Here is a 24,746-nt window from a genome sequence, read left to right as displayed (position 1 = left end):
ACAAGTCCAGACTGTATCCCAGATTCCCTAGCGAGTTGGGAGATGCTAGAAGAGAGGACTTCTACTTATTTTACATGATTATTTGAATGTTCTTCTAACAAGCATATTTCACTTTATAGATTAAAGGAAAAATGTGATGCTTTGACATTAGAGACTTGGGTTTAAGACTGGTAAGATATGAGGGCCTGAACTAAGTCAAATGTAGTGGGAAATGTGAGTTAGGAAAAAAAATGCTACTCCTCAAAAGATGGCTTATCTAGGAGTGCCTGAATGGTGTAGTCAGTTAAGCCCCTGACTCTTGGTTTTGACTCAGATTGTGATTTCAGAGTCCTAGGGTCAAGCCCCAAGTCAGGATCCATGCCTAACATGGATTCTGGTTGGGATTCCCTCCCCTAATCTTTAAAAAAAAAAAAAGTTGGTCTGTCCAAGTAAAATATTTCGAAGTGAAAAAAAAAAAATGAACCTATTAGACAAAGCTTGTTTGTTCTGGGCCTGATAGAATTGATGAAAATCACCTTTTGGAAGCAGTACATGGAACCACATACTACTTACAGAATTAACAGAATTTCATAAATTGTGTTCCTGATTATATTTATTGTTATTCCCATGATGAATTCCACCCAGAAAAGTCATTATTCCCTCTTTTAATGATGCAAATCCTTTAGTATAGGATGGAATTAGCTTTTCAGGGGGAATAACTTTCTTGTTTGGTCTGTTTAGGAGACCTCTTACTGGGATCCCTGAGTGGCGCAGCGGTTTAGCGCCTGCCTTCCCAGGGCGCGGTCCTGGAGACCCGGGATCGAATCCCACGTCGGGCTCCCAGTGCATGGAGCCTGCTTCTCCCTCTGCCTGTCTCTCTGCCTCTCTCTCTCTGTGTGACTATCATAAATAAATAAAAATTTAAAAAAAAAAAAGGAGACCTCTTACTTTTAACACGGAAACCCAAAAGGTTCAGAATCTCTTAAGGTATTTATTGACTTGGCTTATTCTGTGAACAATTCAACAGCCGGAAGTCTGACTTTAAACATCCAAATACAAACATGTTTTCTTCTCCATAAACATGGATGTTAAAAACAGTTGGCTTTATGGCTTTAGAGCTAATAAATATAAATTAATATAACATCAGAGTTCTTTATATTAACCTCAGCATTTTAAGGTTCGGTGTCAAAAACTGCTAATTCATAGAAGGCAACGGCTTGTAATAGGGAATCATATAACTCTTCTGTTCTCTTTTGCTCAGTAGATGAAAACATCTGTCTGTAGCGTACAATCTTCTCTTTAGGGAAGATGACCCGAGGGTCTTCCTTCAGAACAGACTCTGTGAGGAGCTGCTTCACCAGCTCTTTTCCACTAGTCCGTGTGTCCCCAATCATCAGTTCAAAGTGCTTCCCCACTCCATTTCGATTCATGCTCAGCACCCGATGCTGGCCATCCTGGGCAAACGTTTTGTTTAATAAGGCATACAGCATGGCTTCCATGATATGAAAATGTAACAGTAGGGGAAACCGAGATGTGTTCTGAATTGAAAGCCCTATTTTTTCCAGAACGTAGAAGTCAGCTGTAGGTATCTTTGAAATGACTGAAGAAATCTTTAAAAAAAAAAGAAAAAAAATAAGTGAATAGAAATAATTAAGTTTTGTTGTTTGGGTTCCTTCTCCCATTTCTATTTTTAAAATACATAATGTACATTATACTATTACTGTTTTTAAAAACTGAAAAATAATTTTATGGAGAAGTCAGGACAGCCATGTTCTGCTCATGGTTCTATCTGGAATAAACTGAGCTAAGGCAAATCACTTAGTCCTCCCAAGTACTAGTTTCTTCATCTGTAAAATGGACTTCAAAATTTCTAAAATCTACTGACTTTAAGATTAGACAATTTAAAATGTTTATTAACCTTTTAGGGGATCCCTGGGTGGCGCAGCGGTTTAGCGCCTGCCTTTGGCCCAGAGTGCAATCCTGGAGGCCCAGGATCGAATCCCACATCAGGCTCCCTGCATGGAGCCTGCTTCTCCCTCTGCCTGTGTCTCTGCCTCTCTCTCTCTCTCTCTCTCTCTCTCTCTCTCTCTCTCTCTGTGTGTGTGACTATCATAAATAAATAAATAAATTTTAAAAAATTAAAAAAAAAAAAAAAACCCTTTTAAAAACATGTAGAGCAGAGCATAGGGTTAGAATAACTAGCCTCCATCAGAGGTGCCTGGGTAGCTCAGTGGATGAATGTTTGACTCGATCTCAGCTTGGGTCTTAACCTCAGGGTTGTGAGTTCAAGCCCTATGTTGGGTTCCACACTGGGTGTGGACCCTACTTAAGAAAAAAATACCTAGCCTACAATCCTGTCAGATGCCCTGATTGATTATACCAGTTTTCATATATGTAATCAGGATGGTAATTACTGCCCACCTCACAAGGTTTTGAAGACTCCAATAAGACAATTAGTGAAGCATTCTGAAAAATAAGCTTTGGGGCAGCTACGTGGCTCACTCAGCTAAGTGTCTAACTCTTGATTTCAGCTCAGGTCACGATCTCAGGGTCCTGGAATTGAGCCCCACATTTGCTCTAGGATTCTCTCCCTATCTCCCTACCCCCAACCTTGCTCTGTCTCTCTAAAGTAAATAATTTTTTTTTTTTAATGAAAAATAAGGGGTGCCTGGGTGGCTCAGCTGGTTGAGCATTTGCCTTCGGCTCAGGTCATGATCTCAGGGTCCTGGGATCAAGCTCCACATCGGGCTGGGCTCCCTACTCAGCAGGGGAGTCTGCTTCTCCCTCTCCCTCTGCCCTTCCTCCTGCATGCACATTCTCTCTCTCAAATGAATAAACAAAATCTTTTAAAAAATTTAAAATAAGCTTTATAAATAGAGTGATGAAGTCCTGTAATATTTAGAATAATGTACTTTACCACCAATTTTCTCAGTATCTGCCTTTGATATATTAAGGTATTTCATGAACTAAATGAAGAAGATTCAAATTTTAAAAATCATAGGTGACAGAAAACATGATAGGAATGGGTAATTAACCACTGAATGGGTAGGAACAACCACTGAGTGGTCTTAAGCTGCTCTTCCACAGAAGGAACAGAATGGAAATAAGGAATGGGTAATTAAAAAAAAAAAAAAAAAGAATGGGTAATAATAACCCAAAGGAAATCTTTTTTTTTTTTTTTTTTAAATTTATGATAGTCACACAAAGAGAGACAGAGAGGCAGAGACACAGGCAGAGGGAGAAGCAGGCTCCATGCACCAGGAGCCCGACGTGGGATTCGATCCCAGGTCTCCAGGATCGCGCCCTGGGCCAAAGGCAGGCGCTAAACCGCTGCGCCACCCAGGGATCCCCCCCAAAGGAAATCTATCTGTAGTATTACATTACATTCCCTAAGGTTAAACCACACAAGGAGATATCTAGCAGGCAGGAATCTATAGAGAGGCAGATGCTTTACCTTTTGTAAATAGACAGATGATAAGTATGTTCCTTTCATCAATTGGCAACAGTCATTCTGCTGCCAATCCAGCACTGCCAATTTACGATCCAGGTGAGCCCAAGCAATTCTTTGAGTTCCAAAAACAATGGATACGATACTAGTAACTGCCTAAAACAAAAAGGCTGGTTTAATTAAAAGTATAAACATTTTAAAAGATACAAAATTTAAACTATAAACTCATAATGCTCAATTAGGTTTTTTTTTTTTTTAAGATTTTATTTATTTATTCATGAGAGACAGAGGGAGAGAGGCAGAGGGAGAAGCAGGCTCCATGCTTCCCGACGTGGGACTCGATCCTCGGTCTCCAGGATCACACCCTGGCCTGAAGGCGGCACTACACCGCTGAGCCACCGGGGCTGCCCAATGCTCAATTAGTTTATGTGATAGAAATATACTGGGGCACCTGGATGGATCAGTTGGTTCAGCATCTGACTCCTAGTTTCATACTCAGGTCATGAGATTGAGCCCCTCATCAGGCTCCACATTCAGCAAGGAATATGCTGAAGACTTTTTCTCCCTCTGCCCCCCCACTCTCTTCCTAAAATAAATAAATCTTTAAAACAAAGAAAAATACTTCCAGTTTATGAACTGAATTGTTAAAGAAATGCAAGAATAACTATTATTAAAAGATAGCCAGTAGCTGTTGGTTTATAGACAACCTTTACCTAACCCAAAATAGGCATTCAAATATTCAAATGTTCCTGGGGACTGTGCTAGATGCCAGGAAACAAGGAACATACGTATAAATTATAAGAAATGCCACCACACAACAGTTAGGCTGTAGAGAGGAGACATGGTCCGGGAAGACTTCCTGAAGACTAGGAGGATGAGTAAATAGTAAACAGAAGTTATTTCACCACATGTGATAGGCTATGTGACAACTCACACACTCAGACCCAGACCCTGGAAATGTGCAGACGGGAAGGCAGATTTTTGCAAAAGTACCTTGCTTTATCCTGAGAGCTCCGGGAAGCCACCAAAGCATGCAACATTCAGGCACAGCATTTACATCAGAACCATCACAGACTGCTGTGTGGAAGATGGGCCATAGAAGGCTAGACTAGAGGTAGGGATCTGTAAGGTGCCTGTTATATGACAAAGCATTAAGAACAGAAGACAGTGGCCATGACAAGAAAGACCAGAGATGATGGGGGTAAATTGATATTTGGGATGGGGGAGCTTAAACCTACTTTTATTGCAGCGAATAAATGGCACCGTTAAGATGAGAGGAAGCAGATCAACCTGGGAAGGTAGGGGAAGAGGAGTTGGTTTTTAACGTACTGTATTCAGGTTGCCTGTAGGGCTTCTAAGGGGAAATGTGTAATAGATCATTGGACGCATGGATTTAACTCCGCAAGTCTGGGCTGGAGTACAACGGCATCACTTCTCCCGCACATAGTTCATTTAGTTATAGGGATAAATAAGTGTGTTCCACAGAAACAAAGGCAGAGAAGCGGGACCACTGTGTAATTCTATACCTATCTCCCTTTCACTGTTAAGGAATGAATTTCCAATAAAGGCAGAATAGTCTAGATGCCCAGACATCTACAAAATATAGACCTTCTTTTGGTTCTTTAGCTCAATAATCCTCAAGCTTTAGTGTACATAAGAATTACTGAACCAGGGCACCTGGGTGGCTCCGCGGTTGAGCGTCTGCCTTCGGCTCAGGGCGTGATCCCAGATTCCCACATGGATCGAGTCCCACATCAGACTCCTTGCATGGAGCCTGCTTCTCCTCTCCTCTCTGCCTCTCTTTCTGTGTCTCTCATGAATAAATAAATAAAAAGTCTTAAAAAAAAAAAAGGTCCCACATCGGGCTCCCTGCATGGAGCCTGCTTCTCCCCCTGCCTGTGTCTCTGCCTCCCTCTGTGTCTCTCATGAATAAATAAACAAAATCTAAAAAAAAAAAAAAAGTATTACTGAACCAGGTTGCACAAAGTGCGTCGTCACGGGCAACGGATTTATTTTTCAAGGACTACTGCATGAGGGACGCCTGGGTGGCTCAGCAGTTAAGCGCCTGCTTTAGGGCCAGGGCGCGATCCTGGAGTCCCGGGATCGGATCCTTCATCGGGCTCCCTGCATGGAACCTGCTTCTCCCTCTGCCTATGTCTCTGCCTCTCTCTCTCTGTGTCTCTCATGAATAAATAAACATCTTTAAAAAAAAAAAAAAAAAAAGACTACTGCATGACTTTCTCCATACAAAATGACTTTTTTGAGGAAAAAAAAATACTTTATTTGGAAGTCAGTACAATTTTTTGTATTACATACAAAATGACTTTAGAACCTATCCAAGTAAGACTGCAATTCCATTATAATGAGTATAAATAGTATTTGTAGTCAAAACTCTGAAGGGAAATCCAAATCCTGAAAAATTTGGTTCAAATATGTTCTAGATCAACTGAAGGAGTTCTATCAGTAGCCCATGAATGGACTTCATGAAACCTACAAATCCTCTGAAAGTATATGCAATATTCTACGTAAATGTGTTTTTTGTTTTCTGAAAAGAGGGTCCCTAGCTTTTATCAGGTTTTCAGAAAGTATCCATAAACTAAGACTGGTCCAGAAAAAATGTGCTCTCGGTATGGGATGTGAGAATATTTTATCACGTATTGCTACACAGGACCTACGCTTCTCCTCCAAGATTTAATGTTTGACATGCCACATGATTCTAAGATTTGTTTTTTAAGAAACACTGAAAAGCATCTGCTTATAAAATGCTTTTTAAAAGGAGGAGGGAGGGACAGAAAATAAGTCAAGCTGAAAAGACCAGTATAATGTTCTGAAGTCATTCCCTGGCCATAACCCTCTTTGCATCTTAATTTCTCATTATTCTCGATATAACCCTCAGATGCGATCAGTTCCTCAATTCCTCTTAAATAAACCTCGCACAAACCAATTTCTCTACACATATTCTTTCTTCCTAGAATGCCGGCCTCCTCCAACAAGCCTCATTCTCTCTGAGATGCAGGTTTTGTTCTATCAGTCAACTTTGCCCACCAGGCACAGCCCATGGTTTTTGGTCCTCCTCACTGCCCACTTACTCTCTCCACATCTCATTCTTCTGTACTGATCACATACCAAACTAAACTATAAGCTGTCCCGCTGCCCAGAATAGTGCTTTACAAAGTAGGTTCTCAACCCATATGCCGTAGTGTAACAGACCTTAAGAAAACGATATACCAGAAAGCCTGGGTGGCTCAGTGGTTGAGCATCTGCCTTCAGCTCAGGGCATAATCCTGGGGTTCCAGGGTCCAGTCCTATATTGGGCTCCCCGTCAGAAGCCTGTTTCTCCCTCTGCTTATGTCTCTGCCTCTCTCTTCCTGTCTCTCACTAATGAATGAATGAATGAATGAATGAATGAATAAACAAATCCCTTAAAAAAAAAAGAAAAGAAAAATGATATACCTTAAGCCTCTCTCTTTCTATTTCTGGTTTGATGAGCTTTCTCAAGAGCCGGTTGTCCTGGAACTTTCTTTTTTTCCCTTCAGTCTCTGGACAAAGAATGGAGTTACAAACTTGAATAGCAGTTTTATACTGGAACAGGGGCACATTCATTAAACTCTCCAAATGCTGAAACGGCCCAAACTTCTCTCTGTGCTCAATAATATTGACGGATTTCCTTCCACGAAGCAATCTGAAAGCTTCGAGTTCTTTATTAGATGCTGTATTCAACACATGCAAGATGGAAGCCTGCTGCTCTGAAGAGAAGAGCTTGTCAAGTTCATTTCCAGAATCTTTTGTATTTTCATCACAAAAAGCAGCATTGGGAATGATCTTCTTAGGTGTGGTGCATTTCTTCCGACAGTAGGAATTAGGTAGCACTTGGAACAATGATGACCCTAACGGAACTGGAAAACATCGCCACCTTCCTAAAAGGGAAATTTAGCCAAATGTTAAGTTGGAATATCCTACTTCTTTTTGGGATTACTTGTGGCCTGACCAAAGCCTTTTCAAAGGGACAGAGACTCTCCTGTAATTTTATTATTATTTTTTCTCCTGTAATTTTAGAACTATATACTACACTCAGAAGAGAGGTCTTGATTTCCCTGGATAAGCTCTTAGGTTTTACTACCTAGAAATCTTATTTTATACCCATCAAGAAGCATATATTTTTTTAAAACAATGACTTGGAACGCCTGGGTGGCTCGGTGGTTGAGCATCTGCTCAGGGTGTGATCCTGGGGTCCAGGGATCGAGTCCCACACCGGCCGCCCCGCCTGGAGCCTGCTTCTCCCTCTGCCTGTGTCTCTGCCTCTCTGTGTCTCTCATGAATAAATAAAAATCTTAAAAAACAAAAACAATGACCTCAACTACTTAACCTGTTTGACATTAACTTTAGAAGGATCTTTTTGTAATTAATATCTCTTAGTATTTATTTCCACATCCATTTTCACTAGTTCCTTTCTCCTGCGATGGGACCAGATAAAATTAAATCGTAAACGTTTATGAGAAATGTCTCAGCTGAGTGGCAGATGCAAGGGGCGGTTTTTATTTTCACCCGTACACTTTTCAAGATTTCTACTCGGACTGCTACCGCCAGCAGAAAAACACACCATAAAAGAAACAATCCTGGGGCAGCCCGGGTGGCCCAGCGGTTTAGTGCGCCTGCAGCCCGGGGCGTGACCCTGGAGACCCGGGAGCGAGTCCCACGTGGGGCTCCCTGCAGGGAGCCTGCTTCTCCCTCTGCCTGTGTCTCTGCCTCTCTCTCTCATGAATAAATAAATAAAATCTTTAAGAAAGAAGGAAAAAAAGAAAGAATCCTGTAAAGTGGAGGTGGACACGGTCCCGCCCCCGGAGGTCGCCCCTGAGCCCCCGCCCCCCGTCCGCCCCCCGCTGGGGAGGGGGCCGCTCCAGAACCCCTCGCCGGGAAGCACGGTCGGTCCGAGGCGCCGTCAGCTCAGCGAGGACACCACGGGGCCTGCGGGAGGACCCACTCCAGGACCAGCGGCCAAGGATAGGCGGGAACCCTACCTCCCGCCACGAGGAGACTACAGACGCTCATCCTCCCACATCAAGCACTGGGTTCCCACGCTCCAGTCTTCCCCCACCGACTTCCGGCGCATGTCTGTGCTTCTCCGGGAAGTGCCCGGGCTCGCGGCAGAAAGGTTCCGGCCCCAGCGGCGTTCCGAGGCGGGCGGGGCGGGAGGTGCGGAAGCCGCTTTCCCGCTGCGGGGCTGCGGGGCTCCGGGGCCTGGGGGGGGGGGGAGCCCAGCCCCTGGGGGGTCCGCACCGTCCTTCCACAGCGTTCCCGAAACGTTCTCGGTCTCGGCCCAGCTGGCCGAATCTCTGGGAGGCAAACGCCTAGGCCAGTTTTAGTCCGTGGTTGGCAAGGTCCCTCCTCCAGGGAGCCTCCCTGGGTTTATATGAGGTCGCGAGCGGCCCTGCGGTGGCAGCCCTGCCTGGGGTGCAGGGGGCGGATGTGGTGGGAGCGCGGGCCGCTGCACCAGTGACCCCATCACTCCGCGGAGAGGCAGGGGGTCAGGAAGGGCGGCCCAGGAGCCCGCGCCTCTGCCTCCGAGCCTTGCAAGTCGGAGCCGCCGTCCGCTCAGAATGGATGGGGTCGGGGTCGGGGTCGGGGGTGAGGGGTGAGGGGTGGGGGGAATGAGTTGTCAAATGAATTTTGAATAGGGTCAGACCAGAGGTGTGTTTCTGGAAAATGGGCCACCTGTACAAGTGTGAAGCCGGATTGGAGGTGAGCCAGGGAAGCCAGGAGGAGGCAGGGCACTGGTGTATCTTCCCAAGGGACAGGCAGCCATGAGGAATTGAACCTGGAAGGTGTACGGAGAGCGAAAAGGAAAAGATTCTTTCTGGAAGGTGGGGAGACTTTAGCCAGTCACGTGAAAAGCAAGGAAGTCAGGAGGCAGGTGGCCTTTGAAGGGAAAGGTGGTGGGTTTGTGCCTTTATGAGGCGCCAGTGTCTTTGTGGATATTGTCCAGGAGGCAGTGGAGATGTAGGGACTCCTAAGTATTCATAAGAATTACTCCTAGGAATTCTAGGAATCTTACCAAGTCCTGGAGAACTTAGGGCTATAAGAAGAAATAAACTGGGGTGCCTCAGTGGCTCAGTAGGTTAAGAATCTCCCTTCAGTTCAGGTCATGATCCTGGGGTCCTGGAATAGAGCCCAGTGTTGGGCTCCCTGCTCAGTGGGAAGCCTGCTTCTCCCTCTTCCATTCCCCCTGCTTGTGCTCTCTCTCTCTCAAATAAATAAAATCTTTAAAAATAATAATAATAAAATAAAAAATAAAATATCTTGCCTTAAAAAATGCTTTTGACTCTTTATTATTTATTCGAAAGAAAGAGAGAGAAGCAGGATCCATGCAGGGAGCCCAACGTGGGACTCCATCCCAGGTCTCTAGGATCAGACCCTGGGCTTGAAGGCGGCGCTAAACCTCCGAGCCACCCAGGCTGCCCTTCTTCTGACTCTTGATTCCAGCTCAGGTCATGATCTCAGGGTAGTGAGATCGAGCCCCGAGTCGGAATCTGTGCTCAGTGGGGAATCTGCTTGAGATTCTCTCCCTCTGCTCCTCTCTCTTTCTCTCTTTCAAAAAAATAAAATAAATAAAATCTTAAAAGAAAAAAAAAAAGATATGTTGAAGTCCTAGCCCTCAGTACCTAAGAATGGGACCTTATCTGGATATAGGGTCATTACAGATGTAATTAGGTAAAATGAGGTCATCCTGGAGTAGGGTCAAGTGACTAATTCAATATGACTGGTGCCCTTAAAAGAAGAGGGCCATACGAGTGCCATATGAGAACGGAGGCAGAAGTGGGAGTGATGTACCTATGAGCCAAAGAAGGCAAGGATCACCAGCAGGTCATCACAAACTAGGAGGAAAGTGTGCAACCGATTCACCTTTAGAAGGAACCAGCCCTTTTAACACTGTGATGCCATGCTTCTATTCTCCAGAACTGTGAAAAGATAAATTTGTGTTGCTTTAATTGCCCAGTCCAGAGTAATTTGTTACAGGAGCTCTAGGATACTAATACAGGGGGCCATAAGGAGCCATGGTGGTTGATGCTTTCAGAGATGATGACATTCACTGGCGAGATAAAACAAATCACTCCCCAACAGCACCACCTGAGACAGTTTCTCATCCTCTCTGAACCTTGGCTTCCTCATTTGTGAAATAAAGAAAATGGTACTTGCCTCACACAAGCTGCTAAGAGGATTTCTGGTTAGAAACTGGATGCAGAGAGCCCAGCACACAATAAGGGTTCAGTAAATGTTAGTTCCCCCTTGAAAGCGTTGCCTCTTCCTGGGAGCTAATTATTAATGCCCTTCAGAGGAAACTCCCTCATTCCTCAGAGTATTCATTCAATATATGTTGACCTGAAGCTGGAAGTGGTAGGGAAAGAAGCAGCTCTGGTAGGTGCATGATTTACTGTAAACCAGACTCTGCTCAAAATGAAAGTTCTAACTTTCCGCAGAAACCAGCTCCTTCTCACTTCCCTGTCTGCATTGCAGAAATCCCTGGCTCCTCCCCCTCCCTTCATCATTATGTCTAGCTTGTTATCTGGTTTCTATGTGCGCTTTTTTTTTCTTTTTTTACGATTTAATCTATTCATTTAAGAAAGAGGGAGAATGGGCAGAGGGGGAGGAAGAAGTAGACTCCCCAGTGAGCAGGGAGCCTGACATAGGGCTGATACCAGGATCCTGAAATCATGACCCGGGCTGAAGGCAGATGCTTAACCAGTTGTGCCCCCATGTACCCCCTGGTTTCTGTTTTTAAAACTTTTTTGGCCATGACACAGGACACATAGATGTATGGTGTGAAGCAAAAGCTTTATTAAAAAACACTTGCATTATTCCGTATAATGCACCTTGATATTTTCTATTTTATTTCATTGAAAAAAAAAAAAACACTGATCCATTTTTAAGCCCGCAGGACATCAGGTGGAGATGTGTAGTAGACTGTTAGATATGTAAGTCTGCAGCTAAGGAAGAGGACTGTGTTGGGATATAGATTTAGAGGCTGTCAGCATAGAGAGATGGCACTGTATCCACGAGAGTGCATGGGATGAGCCAGGGAGAGGGTAGTGTGAGAAACTGAGTCAAGGGAAAATGCTGGAAGCACTGGTACTGGAGGTGAGTATTCAGATTCCCACAAGGACTAAGAGGCAATGTTTAAAAAGATTTAAAAGGAAATAGGACAAAGTCAAGTTAAAGAGGCTAAAAACATATAGGATTTTGAGGAGGTAAGATTTTTTTTTGAAAGCTGGGTTAGTTGGAACCACTAAGTCAATATTAATTGCATGACTCACTACTGCATAGTAATGTGTAAATTTATAAAAACACAGATTCTATCAATGTGACCTGCAAAATGTCCTCTTTTACCTCTCCCTTGCTATGGCTACCCTAATGAGGATCTCACTGTCTCTCTCTGGGCTCTTGCAATATCCTCCCCCCAACCCCATCAATTTTCCGGCTGCCTATCAACCTAATCCCTTCCCTGTCCTTCATACGCGTCCTACCTGTCCTGGCCAACAGCCCCAGGGCTAACCAAATCTCCCAATTCCTGCCCTGAGTCAGGGCCTCACCTAAATCTTCCAGCTCTTTCTCTGCTCACCACCAGGCACATGCTGTGGCACCCAACACCCACAGCATGGCCGCTCCTGTTGGAATCCCTGATTGTAGGTGGGTGGCAGTGTCTTCAGGGAAGGCGAACAGGTTATGGTAATCCCGTTTCCCTTTGCTAAGGATTAAGATTAAGAGTGGGTGTGGTTCAGTTTGGGAGCCTATCAGGGAAAGATTTTATATCCTGATAAAGAGTGGGAGGAGCAGTGGCCCCCTTCCCTTTCTTCCTGAAGATCCAATGGGAGGCTGAGCTGAGAAGAGCAGGACAGGCAATGCTGACAAAATCCTTGATGACATTGATCAACTGCTGGATCATCCCTAAAACCATCCATCTGCAGACTTTTGGTTCAGTAAGGGAAAAACTGCCCTAATTGTTCCAGCCACTTGGAGATCAATGCTTTGTTACTTGAGGCTGATAACTTCCTGCTTCACACACCCAGTCAGGAGACAAAAGGGATGACTCAAAGACACACATCTCATGTTGTCTCACCTTTGTGCCTGCCAGTCCCTTTCGCTGAGATTCCCACCCCCTCTACAAAAAATGGTCTGAATTCTCACCTCACAAGTGCCAAGAAGGGTGCCCCCTGCCCTGAGAGCTTCCCTGTGTGCCAAGCCAGAGCATCCTCCCTTTTGCCAACCACTGGACTTTTCTCTATCAGAATACAACCTGTGGGCTTTTTGTTTTGTTTCATTTCTGACCACACATCTTTGTCCCCTTCTTTGACTCTCTAGTTGGTTTCCCAAGGGGATCTGGATGCTACCAACCAGAATATTTCAAAAATCCATTCTTTATGTCTCAGCATCCCTCCTGGAGACAGAGGAAGTCACTGGTTGTGCTCAGATTCTGGACTCAGTCAACCCCATGTTTTAATTCTGTGTTCCAATCCTAGCAGACCTAGCATGAACTAGGACAAGAGATGTCACCTCTCCAAGATCCTTCAAGAGTGCATGAGGAATAAAGGCCATAGGGATCCCTAGGTGGCGCAGCGGTTTGGCGCCTGCCTTTGGCCTGGGGCGTGATCCTGGAGACCCGGGATCGAATCCCACATTGGACTCCTGGTGCATGGAGCCTGCTTCTCCCTCTGCCTGTGTCTCTGCCTCTCTCTCTCTCTCTCTCTCTCTCTGACTATCATAAAATAAATAAATAATTAAAAAAAAAAAAAGGAATAAAGGCCATAATTATATCTCCTGTAAAACCCAGTACATTGGCTGGCACATATGAGGGTTCATTAATTCAGTGTTGGTTGAAAAAAAAATTAATGAATGTCACATACATAATATGTAAAAAGTTCATTTTGTTTTGGGGGAAAAAAAACATTAAAAATTAGTGCTCCAGGGATCCCTGGGTGGCGCAGCGGTTTGGCGCCTGCCTTTGGCCCAGGGCGCGATCCTGGAGACCCGGGATCGAGTCCCACATCGGGCTCCCGGTGCATGGAGCCTGCTTCTCCCTCTGCCTGTGTCTCTGCCTCTCTCTCTCTCTCTGTGTGACTATCATAAAAAAAAAAAAACAAAAAAATCTTAAAAAAAAAAAAATTAGTGCTCCATATAGCAATGTCCACAATTGCCAAACTATGGAAAGAGCCCAGATGTCCATCAACAGATGAATGGATAAAGATGTGATACACACACACACACACACACACACACACACAAGAATATTACTCAGCCAGGAAAAAGAATGAAATCTTGCCATTTGCAACAATATGGATGGAGCTAGAGGATATTATGCTAAGCAAAATAAGTCAGTCAGACAAAGATAGTTATCATATAATTTCACTCATATGTGTAATCTAAGAAACAAAACAGATGACAACAGGGGAAGGGGAGGAAAAATAAAATAAGAGGAAAACAGAAAGGGAGGCAAACCATAAGAGATTCTTAATTGTAGGAAACAAACTGAGGCTTGTTGGAGGGGAGGGAGGTTGTGGGGATGGGGTAACTGGGAAATGGGCATTAAGAAGGGCACATTAGGTGATGAGCACTGGGTATTATATGCAAGTGGTAAATCACTGAATTCTACTTCTGAAACTAATAATACAGTATATGTTAATTTATTAAATTAAAAAAATTTTTATTTTTATTTTATTTTTAAAGATTTTATTTATTTATTTGTTCTTGAGAGATAGAAGGAGAGAGAGAGCCAGAGACACAGGCAGAGACAGAGCCAGAGACACAGGCAGAGGGAGAAGCAGGCCCCATGCACCGGGAGCCCGACGTGGGATTCGATCCCGGGTCTCCAGGATCGCGCCCTGGGCCAAAGGCAGGCGCCAAACCGCTGCGCCACCCAGGGATCCCTAAAAAAATTTTTTAAATTAGCACTTAATAATTTCATGACCTCAGTATAGGCAAGCATTTCTGGAATAGGACATAAAAAGCATTAACCAGGGGCACCTGGGTGGCTCAGTCAGTTAAGTGTCTGCTTTCAGCTCTGGTCATGCTCTCAGGGTCCTGGGATGAAGCTTATGCCAGGTTCCCTGCTCAGTGAGGAGCCTGCTTCTCCCTCTCCTCCCTGCTTGTGCTCTCTCTCTCAAATAAATAAATAAAATCTTAAAAAACAAAACAAAAGTAAAAATAAATTTAAAAACACAAAACATTAGCCATAAAGGAAAAAAATAAATTGGACTTTGTTAAAGTTAAAAATATCTGTTCATTAAAAGATGCCAGGGAGAGGATCCTGGGTAGCTCAGTAGGCTAAGCGTCTGCCTTTGGCTCAAGTCGTGATCTCAGGGTCCTCGGGTGAAGCCCCAAGACCAGCTCCCTGCCCCACCGGGGAGCCTGCTTCTGCAGCTCCATCTGCCGTTCCTCTGCTTGTGCTTTCTCTCTCTGTCAAATAAATAAATAAAATCTTAAAAAAAAAAAAAAAAAAAGACACCAGGGAAAAGGCAAGTCACAGAGTAAAAGCAGATATTTGCAATACATATGACTAACAAAGAACTGGTATCCAGAATATATCTAAAAATATCGGCTCGCTTCTCCAGGAGGGCGACCGCTAAGGACGGCTGTGGCTTGGGAGAAGTGGCCGCGGGGAATGGGCGGCGGCTCCACCTGGGGGTCCCGGAGGCCGTGTTTGTGGAAGATGTAGATTCCTTCATGAAACAGCCTGGGAATGAGACTGCAGATACAGTGCTGAAGAAGCTGGATGAACAGTACCAGAAGTATAAGTTTATGGAACTCAATCTTGCTCAAAAGAAAAGGAGGCTAAAAGGTCAGATTCCTGAAATTAAGCAGACTTTAGAGATTCTAAAATACATGCAGAAGAAGAAAGAGTCCACTGGTTCACTGGAGACCAGATTCTTACTGGCAGATAACCTGTATTGCAAAGCTTCAGCTCCTCCTACTGATAAAGTGTGTCTGTGGTTGGGGGCTGATGTAATGCTTGAATATGATATTGATGAAGCTCAGGCATTGTTGGAAAAGAATCTATCAACTGCCACAAAGAATCTTGATTCTCTTGAGGAAGATCTTGACTTTCTTCGAGACCAATTTACTACCACTGAAGTCAATATGGCCAGGGTTTATAACTGGGATGTAAAAAGAAGAAACAAAGATGATTCTACCAAGAACAAAGCATAATGCTGGCAATTAAAAATGTGGTTCAGTTTTCCAAACATGTTATTTTAAGTACCCCAAAGTTTATCCTTAAAGGTTGACATGACTTTGATAGATTTTTTTTTTAATGGCAAGAATGGTAATTAAAACTTTAAAAAAGATAGCCACCATTTTATTATAGAAACAAAGTTAGTTACAGATATTTTATGAAATCAGCATTATTTTATTTTATTTTTATTTTCAGCAAAGTAAATGCAACTTTTATCTTTTTTTTTTTTTTTTTTTTTTTGGTTTGTCATAGAAAAGTCTTAGCCGAGATGGCTGAGGTATATTATGGAAGCAGAATGCTGAATACTTTTCTTTATTGGCTGATAACTTACTCTCACTTGATGTGGCTAAACCAGTATAGAGGTAGGAAAAATAGTTTAAATATTTCCAAACTTGTTTTCTTTAGTATATGTGGGGCTTTATGGCTCTCTGTTGCTATTATTTGTGTTATATAAATGGATTTTCATGAATTACTACTTAGCCAATAACTATTACAATAGTCTGTACTTTTCAAGAAATGGTAATTTGCCTTCCCAAACATAAGAGGGCTGTCTATTGAGACAACACTTTTTTTTAAACCCCATAGAAGTGCACAGTGTCTTTGCAATGCCAATGTAAGGGAGATCTGGGCCAACATGAAATAATAAAATTTTTTAGCCACTCAAAACTCTCGGCTAAGGCAATTCTGTATTTCTTAACGGTCTCCAAAGCAGCTGAACAAGAATATTAAGATAAATTTAAATCTGCAGTGGTTGAGAGATTTGTGAGCTTTTTTATTCATGATAAAATCTCATACAAAGAGTAGAAAAATCCCTGCGGAAAGCCATCGGTACAGTGGCTAGCACTGGGTGATAGTCTGATAAAAACACAAATGTATTATTCCATCTCTGTGTAGTACAACATATACTTGTACAATGTTTTGTACTTGTATTTCATGATATTAAAACATTGAAGTTAAAAAAAAAATATCTACGGGGGTGTCTGGGTGGCTCAGTTCGTTAAGTGGCCCACTCGATTTCATCTCAGGTCATGATCTCAGAGCCCTGAGATTGAGCCTCACATTGTGCTCTGTGCCCAGTGGGAAGTCTGCTTCTCCCTCTGTCTCTCCCCTTGCTTGCTCACTCTCTCTCTCTCTCTCAAATAAGTAAATTTTTAAATTCATGCAAAATGAGAAAAAGGCAGGCAAACCACAGAAAAAATGGGCAGAAGACTTGAATAAGTACTTACCTAAAGAGGATGTTTAAATGACCAATTAGCAGAAAAAAGGTGTTCTTTTACTAGTCATCAGGGAAATGAAAATTAAAACCCATGTTGTGATACCACTACACATCCATGAGAATGGCTAAAGTGAAGAAGACAGATAATACTGATAGATCAGGGCAGCCCGGGTGGCTCAGCAGTTTAGCGCCGCTTTCAGCCCAGGGCATGATCCTGGAGACCTGGGATCAAGTCCCGCGTCGGGCTCCCTGCGTGGAGCCTGCCTCTCCCTCTACCTGTGTCTCTGCCTCTCTCTCTGTGTCTCTCATGAATAAATAAATAAAATCTTAAAAAAAAATGCTGATAGATCAGTAAGACCTGAGTGTTGGCAAGGGTGTGGACCTCTCAAACTTGCTGATGGAGCTGTGGATTGGTGGAATTACTTTGGAAAATCACTTGGCAGTATCTACAGAAGCTGAACATATGTATCTCTGATGAGCCAGTCATCCCACCCCTAGGTGTGTATTCAACAGAATACAGACATATGTGCACTAAAAGACATCGCATAGGTTGAGCTATAATATATTGCCAGTATCTGACAGTTGTTGATTTACAAAAATTGCAGTTTTCTGTGGTTGAACCTAATACTGGAATGTGCTTTTTGTATAAGCCCAAACCTGGAATATCTTAAGGGTCAAAAGATTATGTGTCTATTGAATACACTTCAACTATACCCAGCAACATGGAGGAATCTCACAAACATAATTTTTTTTAGGATTTTATTTAATTATTCATGAGAGACACAAACATAATGTTGAGTGAAAGAAGCCACACGGTTTATATAAAGTGCAAAAACAGGCAAAAGAATATATGGTGATAAAAATCAGACTACATTTAGGGGCTAGTCACTGAAGGGGAATGGGAGCCTTTTGAAATCCTGATTTAGATGGTTTTTTTTTTGTTTGTTTTTGTTCTTCTTTTTGTTTGTTTGTTTTAGCCCTGGGTACTGGTTAAACATATGCATGCGCTTACTAAAAACTCATCAAATGATACATTTATTATTTGTGCTTTTCTGTATATTTGTTACACTTCAATGAAAGTTTACTTAAAAAGTGTAATTCTCAAGCAGCCCTGGTGGCTCAGTGGTTTAGTGCCTGCCTTCAGCCCAGGGCCTGACCCTGGAGACCTGGGATCGAGTTCCACGTCGGGCTCTCTGCCTCTCTTTGTATCTCTCATGAATAAATAAATAAAATCTTTTTTAAAAAATTTAATTCTCAGAGTGCCTGGGTGGCTCAGTCAATTAAGTGTCCAAGCCTTGATCTCAGCTCAGGTCTTGATCTCAGGGTGGTGAGTCCAAGCCCTGCATTGGGTTCTACTCTGGGTGTGGAGCCTACTTAAAAAACAAAAACAAAAATAGCAACAACAACAAAGTCTAATTCTCCAAGTCATTTGAAATAAACATGCATCATATAAAGTTTAAATATTTATTTAGTGATATGATCTACTTTATTTAGTCTTCAAAGTCGTTCCCCTCCTCAGACATAGCCAGGATTCCCATGAAAAGGCTGTTGATTCTTAGATAACTCTAGGCAAAGAGTACACAATATATCTCTTTGCTCCCCTTCCCCGGTGATATTTTTTTTAATTTTTTTTTTTTAATTTATGATAGGCACACAGTGAGAGAGAGAGAGGCAGAGACACAGGCAGAGGGAGAAGCAGGCTCCATGCACCGGGAGCCCGATGTGGGATTTGATCCCGGGTCTCCAGGATCGCGCCCTGGGCCAAAGGCAGGCACCAAACCGCTGCGCCACCCAGGGATCCTTCCCAGTGATATTTTATAGAGGAAAGATAATTGGCTTTCCTAATCTTACTTTGGCTAAAGTTTTAGATTTCTTTTCTGCTTTTATGTTACACTGTCTTACTGTCTTTTAAAAAAGTATTACACACATGGGTGCCTGGGTCACTTAGTCAATTAACTGTCTGGTCAGGTCATGATCCCAGGGTCTTAGAATCTAGCAGGGAGCCTGCTTCTCCCTCTCATTCTCCCTCCGTGTTCTCCCTCCCTCTCTTTCAAAAAAGTAAATAAAATCTTTAAAAATTAAAAAAATTAAAAGTATCACACACAACTAAAATGATAAGGCAAATGATCAAAATAAAAAAAAAAAAACCAGCATTCACGATTTGAAATCCAGAATCGGAATACTTGGGCTCATGTTCCAACACTGCCTCATATATATATGTGTATTTCAGTTTACTCCTGTTAAGAACAGTTTCTCTTTTGCAAAATAAAGTTCATGTACCACTCTCACAAGGTTGTTATGAAAATGAAATTATATAAATCATTGGGAAAATAGAAAATATTATACAATGGAAGCTATTTTTTTCACAATAGAAGATATTATTAATTGGACCATTGATTATATAGATTGAGATGAAAGATGTGATTGTCTAAGAAACCATCTCAAGAATAAAGTACCTAGATGCTTTCCAAAGTAATCCTTGGGGACCCTGGCTGGCTCAGTCAGAAGAGCATGTGACTCCTGATCTTGGGATTGTGAGTTCAAGCCCCATGTTTGGTGTAGAGATTTCTTAAAAAAATAAACTCTTTTTTAAAAAATTGTATTTATTTGTTCATGAGAGACACACAGAGAGAGGAGGAGACATAGGAGAGGGAGAAGCAGGTTCCTTGCGGGGAGACCGATGCGGGACTCGATCCCAGGACCCTGGGATCACGACCTGAACCAAAGGCAGATGCTCAACCACTGAATCACCCAGGTACCCTAAAAATAACCTTAAAAAAATTGCCTATGTGATTAATTTAGGTATAACTAAAGATAATTGATGTTTTAGATTTTCAAGCCCAATTTTTAAACTCTAGTTCAACAGAGTAGCACCTCAACGTTCAAATCACATTTCCAACAGATGTCACCCTAATCCCTTCGATTATAGTTGTGAGTAAAGCTCTGTGACTAACTTCTCAGTCAGTGCTCCAGGTCACATTATAAAATGTAAACAATTATTGTGTGTTAATTCAGGACTTATTTTCTGGCTCTTTAGAGTTCACAACTGAGGATGCCTGGGTAGCTCAGTTGGTTAAGTGTATGCCTTGGGCTCATGTCACGATTCTGGAGTCCTGGGGATGAGGCCCCATCCCTAACCAATGGGGAGCCTGCTTCTCCCTCTCCCTCTGCTCCTCCCCATCCCCTGTCCTTCTCATGCTCTCTCTCTCTCAAATAAATAAATAAAATCTTAAAAAAAAAAAAGCGGATTTCACAACTGGATTGTTTCAACTTATTGTTGTATTTTATTCAGAATGCAAACCCACATGCTTGATTGCCTATAATAATAGGGCTCTCAACTTCACCCAATTCAACCAACATTTTTTAGGGTGTGTCTGGCAAAATTCACATAATATAAAATTCACCATTTTAACCATTTTATTCCCTTGTAATCAAGACCTGAGCTGAGATTGAGTCAGATGCTTAACACACTGAGCCACCCAGGCACCCCTCATTTTAACCATTTAAAGTGTACAATTCAGTGGTATTTAATACATTCACAGTGCTGTGCAGCCATCACCACTATCTAGCTCCAGAACATTTCCAACACCCTAAAAGGAAACCTTGTACATTTAGCAGTCACTCTCCTGCCTCCCTCCCCCAGTCCCTGGCAACCAGGAATCTGCTTCCTGTCTCTATGGATTCTCCTGTCCTGGATATTTCACATACATAGATCAACCAACATTTTTTGGGCATGGTACTTGCTAGGCACCAAGAATATAAGATGAATAGGACAATCTGCTGTTAACAAGATCACTGACAACTGGGACAAGATAGATTTTAAAAATCATAGTACAGTGTGATGATTATTATAACAGAAATATGAACATTGTGAGAAAATAGATGGAGACAGGGCAAACTGTAAGAGGTAAGATTTGAATTTGGGCAGAAGGGCAGGAGTTTGCTAGAACAGTAGGGGCTGGGTAAGAGGATGGGGTAGAGGAGGAGGGGGCTGCAGTAATAGAGGGAAGCAGCTTGAGCAAGGCACAGATCATAGAGTTGGATAGCTGTGTGCTCAGAGGAGGTGGACAAAGCACATCACAAGCATGTTGTCACCCCAGGGCCTTTGTACTTGCTGGCCCTTTTTCCTGGGACACACTTTTCTTAGGTGCTAACTTAGCTCAAACCTTTCCTTCAGATCTTTGCTCCAGTGTCACTCAGAGAGGGTCTCCTTGACCTTCTTATCAAAATAGCATCTTCCATCCTTCTCTATCCTCTTACTTATTGTTATTTTACAGCATTTATCACTCTGATAACATATTATATATAGGTATATTTGTTTCTCTGTTCATGTTCTGTCTCCCACTTGAAGGTAAGCTGAACAAAGGCAGGAACCTTTGCTTGTTTATAGCTATATATTCCCAGTGCCCATAACAGTGCCTGGCACATAGTGTATGCCCCACAAATATTTAATGAGTGAAGGAGGGGATCCCTGGGTGGCGCAGTGGTTTGGCGCCTGCCTTTGGCCCAGGGCGCGATCCTGGAGACCCGGGATCGAGTCCCACGTCGGGCTCCTGGTGCATGGAGCCTGCTTCTCCCTCTGCCTATGTCTCTGCCTCTCTCTCTCTCTCTCTGTGTGACTATCACAAATAAATTAAAAAAAAAATTTAACGAGTGAAGGAGCAAACACTTTAGTAGCATTGCAGTGGGGAGTCCTTCTGGGTTCTTAGCTGCTTCCTATAGAAGATAAAGTAATATTGAATATACAAAGAAATAGGTTAACTTGATCAGATTCTTTGGCTTGGTTGCTTGATTTTCTGCTGTTTCATATGCCTGCCCGTAATTTCCTTCAAAGGGAAAACATGTTCATGATCCCAAGACCTCTCACTTTACTGTTTATTGTTTTTTTACCCACATTCATTTCTTTATTTTGCAAATATTTTTCGAATCTCCACTACACAGCAGGCAGGTACTGGGATACAGCAGAGGATACAACTGATCTGACCCTGCCCTCATGAAGCTTAGGTAAGGGAGACCAGGAAATCAATGAGCAATTACAGGAGATTCGGATGCTTGAAAATACTAGCGTTAAAGAGGGGAGAGGTTTTGGGAACAAAGATACTCATTACAGCTAAACAGCCAGATGAAAATTTAGGAAAAGCTTAATAAGGTCTGCTGGTAAAAAAAAAAAAAAAAAAAAAGAAAGAAAGAAAAAGAAAAAAAAAAAAGGACTGCTGGTAGAGCGGCACCTGGGTAGCTTAGTTGGTTAGGTGGTTGGGTCTTGATATCTTGATTTTGGCTTAGGTCGTGATCTCAGGATCCTAGGATCGAGCCCCATGTCAGGCTGCGCACTTTTGGTGGAGAATTCTTTCTCTCTCTTTCTCCTCTGCCCCTCCCTCTCCTTGCACATGTGCACTCTCTCTCTCTCAGAAATAAATAAAATAAATCTTTTTTAAAAAGACTGGTGGTAGAACAATTAAAAGATAATATTAGGTTGACCTGCATGACATTACTATTTTTGTAAGTCAGCTTCATACTATCAACCTAATATATTGATGAAAGAAGCCCAAAGCTCCAGATTATGTATCATCCAGTATACATCATATCAGTTGTGTAACCTGGGACAAATGTACTTAAAGTCTCTCCCAGGGCCTCAGTTGCTTCATCTGTAAAATGGGCATAAAACTAGTTTCTATGTAAGGATTGTATTTAAGATTAAATGGAATAATGCTTGACATAAAACAATCCCTGAATATATGGTGGTCATAATTGTGGTATTTCTTCCTTCTTTATTGCATTTTCCAAATTTCATGTAATTATAGTTTAAAAAAAAAAGTCTAGGGACGCCTGGGTGGCTCAGCAGTTGAGCTCAGGGTGTGATCCTGGAGTTCCAGGATGGAGTCCCACATCAGGTTCCCTATGAGGACCCTGCTTCTTCCTCTGCCTATGTCTCTACCTCTCTCTGTGTGTCTCTCATGAATAAATAAATAAAATCTTTTTAAAAATCTAGTAAACATAATTACTTAAATTTTCAAAGGACTCGTGATCTATTCCCCAAGGATCTTGAGCCAAGTCCAGGGCTGGGAATGTGGTTGAAAGCTTTCTTCCAGCCCCATGGTGGCTGGGCTCGGTTCAACAGACAGTGACCCTGAGAGCAGGGCTGGATGTTTGTGCTCTGAGGGACCCTGGGAGCTTTATTTACAGAGGACTCTCTGTCTAGGGCCTGAATTGCCCCCTCACCCCTGCAGCTGTTGCACGGATGGAGCCCATGAGAAGCCTGTCTCGGCCCACCTTGCCCCTCATAGCCTGGCCCCTGATCCTGGTCACCATGGCCTTTGACCCAGTGCTTCTGCCTTAGGAACAGCCTCTGGTTCCTGAACACAGATCTGAACTGAATGCTGATCATGTCCATTACCTATAAGTGGGCTATAGAGTTTCTGTTAGCGGCAATGAAAAGTTGTGGAAACGGGGCAGCTGGGCGGCTCAGGGGGTTAGGCGTCTACCTTCAGATCAGGTCATGATTCTAGAGTCCCGGGATTGAGCCCCGCATTGGCCTCCGTGCTTGGGGGTGTCTGCTTCTCCCTCTGGCCCTCCCCCTACTCTTGCTCTCTGTCCCTCTGTCTCTCTCTCATAAATAAATAAAATCTTTAAAAAGGAAAAGAAAAAGTTGTGGAAACAGGTAGTGGTGATAGTGGCACAACATCATGCATGTAATTAATGCCACTGAATTGTACACTTAAAAATGGTTAAAAGGGCCAATTTCACATTACAGAGATTTTACCATAGTTTTTTTAAGAAGTGGGGAAAAAAACCCAGGAATGGGAGAGGATGAAAGGGAGGGCAGGCTTGTCCTATGGGATTTAGTGACCACCAGGATTTAGACCCTTGTTCTGCTCATTTGGCTCTTTGAACTTAGTGTAACTTAACCCCTCTGAGGATAACATGCTGCCCTCACAGAGCAGTCATGGCACTCAAATGTGATCCAATGGTGTGAAACTCTCTGTAAAATAATCAATAATTGTTAACTAGCATTGTCACCCCTTCATTCCCCAAAGAAAGAAAGAGACTCATTACAAACAAAATACAATAGCATCTTTTATTTCTTAAATATTTATTTATTTAGTCTCTGAGAATGCCTGAAATTCCACCTTGAGGCTTGGAATTCGGTAAATGGAAACCTCCAGAAATAAAACAGGAGGAGGACAATCTAAAGGAATCTCTCTATCTCTGGCTCCTCACCATGAAGGAGATCTAGTTTTGCTGGGGTTGGCTTTTGTGGGATCTCACAAAATGGTGAGACCCCTTGCGTCAGAGGAGAGCGGGACAAAGGTACATGAACTAGGAAGGCTGAGGGTTTCACCCAGGCATTGGGCAGCAGAGAAATGATGTCCTTGCCTTGTCCCCTCATTGCCCCCTACGTCCTCCCTTCTTGCCTTCCTATCTTAAGTCGCCTTTCCCATCTGTCTCCTGGGAGATTTATTTCTGTCTCCTTTTTCATCTAAAACAGCGGAAATGAATCATCTTTCAGCCTATTTGGTAAACAAGCCCCATGCCCTCTGACCCCTCTGGGGCTCTCTCTGGTTCCTCTAGAGCTGCCTCTGGGCTAGGTCTCACCCCCCACAGTTGAGACTCTCCTGACTGATTATTTTTGGGAATGTCCCCCTCCTCCCAGGCCCAGAGGCTTGACCTCCTCCACCCTGTGGAAGATGGGAAATGACACACAGCATTCCAAATGATGATCCCACGAGCTGACCAGACGGGCAGGGAAAGGAAGGCAGCCCTGTGTTCTGGAAAGGAATGGCAGACTTTGTGTGCCATGCACGTCCTGGCACATCTCAACGACCCCATTAAATGGATCGTCCCTAATTCTCATTTTACAGGCGAGGAATATAAGGCTCAGAGAA

General features: G+C 43.0%; 2 protein-coding genes across 3 annotated transcripts; one reads left to right on the top strand and one right to left on the bottom strand.

The window, feature by feature from the left end:
* Positions 1-950: 950 nt before the first annotated feature.
* Positions 951-8,531, bottom strand: TEFM (transcription elongation factor, mitochondrial). 2 transcript variants are annotated; one of them, XM_026016261.2, is made up of 4 exons: positions 8,446-8,531; positions 6,881-7,344; positions 3,434-3,583; positions 951-1,589 (listed from the first exon to the last, which is right to left on the bottom strand). In XM_026016261.2, exons 1-4 carry the CDS (start codon positions 8,474-8,476, stop codon positions 1,152-1,154), a joined length of 1,083 nt encoding a protein of 360 aa, XP_025872046.1. In that variant the 5' UTR covers positions 8,477-8,531; the 3' UTR covers positions 951-1,151. The 2 variants fall into 2 exon arrangements, with proteins under 2 accessions (XP_025872046.1, XP_025872047.1); XM_026016262.2 differs by lacking the exon at positions 3,434-3,583.
* Positions 8,532-15,050: 6,519 nt separating this feature from the next.
* On the top strand, positions 15,051-16,313 carry LOC112933065 (prefoldin subunit 3). Its single transcript, XM_072747740.1, has one exon. It carries the CDS (start codon positions 15,140-15,142, stop codon positions 15,620-15,622), a length of 483 nt encoding a protein of 160 aa, XP_072603841.1. The 5' UTR covers positions 15,051-15,139; the 3' UTR covers positions 15,623-16,313.
* The last annotated feature ends 8,433 nt before the right edge of the window (positions 16,314-24,746 follow it).

The sequence above is a fragment of the Vulpes vulpes genome, chromosome 2 (genome assembly GCF_048418805.1).
Source record: "Vulpes vulpes isolate BD-2025 chromosome 2, VulVul3, whole genome shotgun sequence".
Lineage (NCBI taxonomy): Eukaryota > Metazoa > Chordata > Mammalia > Carnivora > Canidae > Vulpes > Vulpes vulpes.
Note: the sequence above shows the minus strand (reverse complement) of the source record. Positions and strands in the feature narration are given on the sequence as shown.

Coding starts and splice junctions, on each gene's coding strand:
- TEFM (XM_026016261.2), bottom strand. CDS start 8,476: ATGAGCGTCTGTAGTCTCCTCGTGGCGGGAG. Junction 3,584..6,880: donor TAGAAAGAGAGAGGCTTAAG/GTATATCATTTT, acceptor TTTTTGTTTTAG/GCAGTTACTAGTATCGTATC. Junction 1,590..3,433: donor CATCTGTCTATTTACAAAAG/GTAAAGCATCTG, acceptor TTTTTTTTAAAG/ATTTCTTCAGTCATTTCAAA.
- LOC112933065 (XM_072747740.1), top strand. CDS start 15,140: ATGAAACAGCCTGGGAATGAGACTGCAGATACAGTGCTGAAGAAGCTG.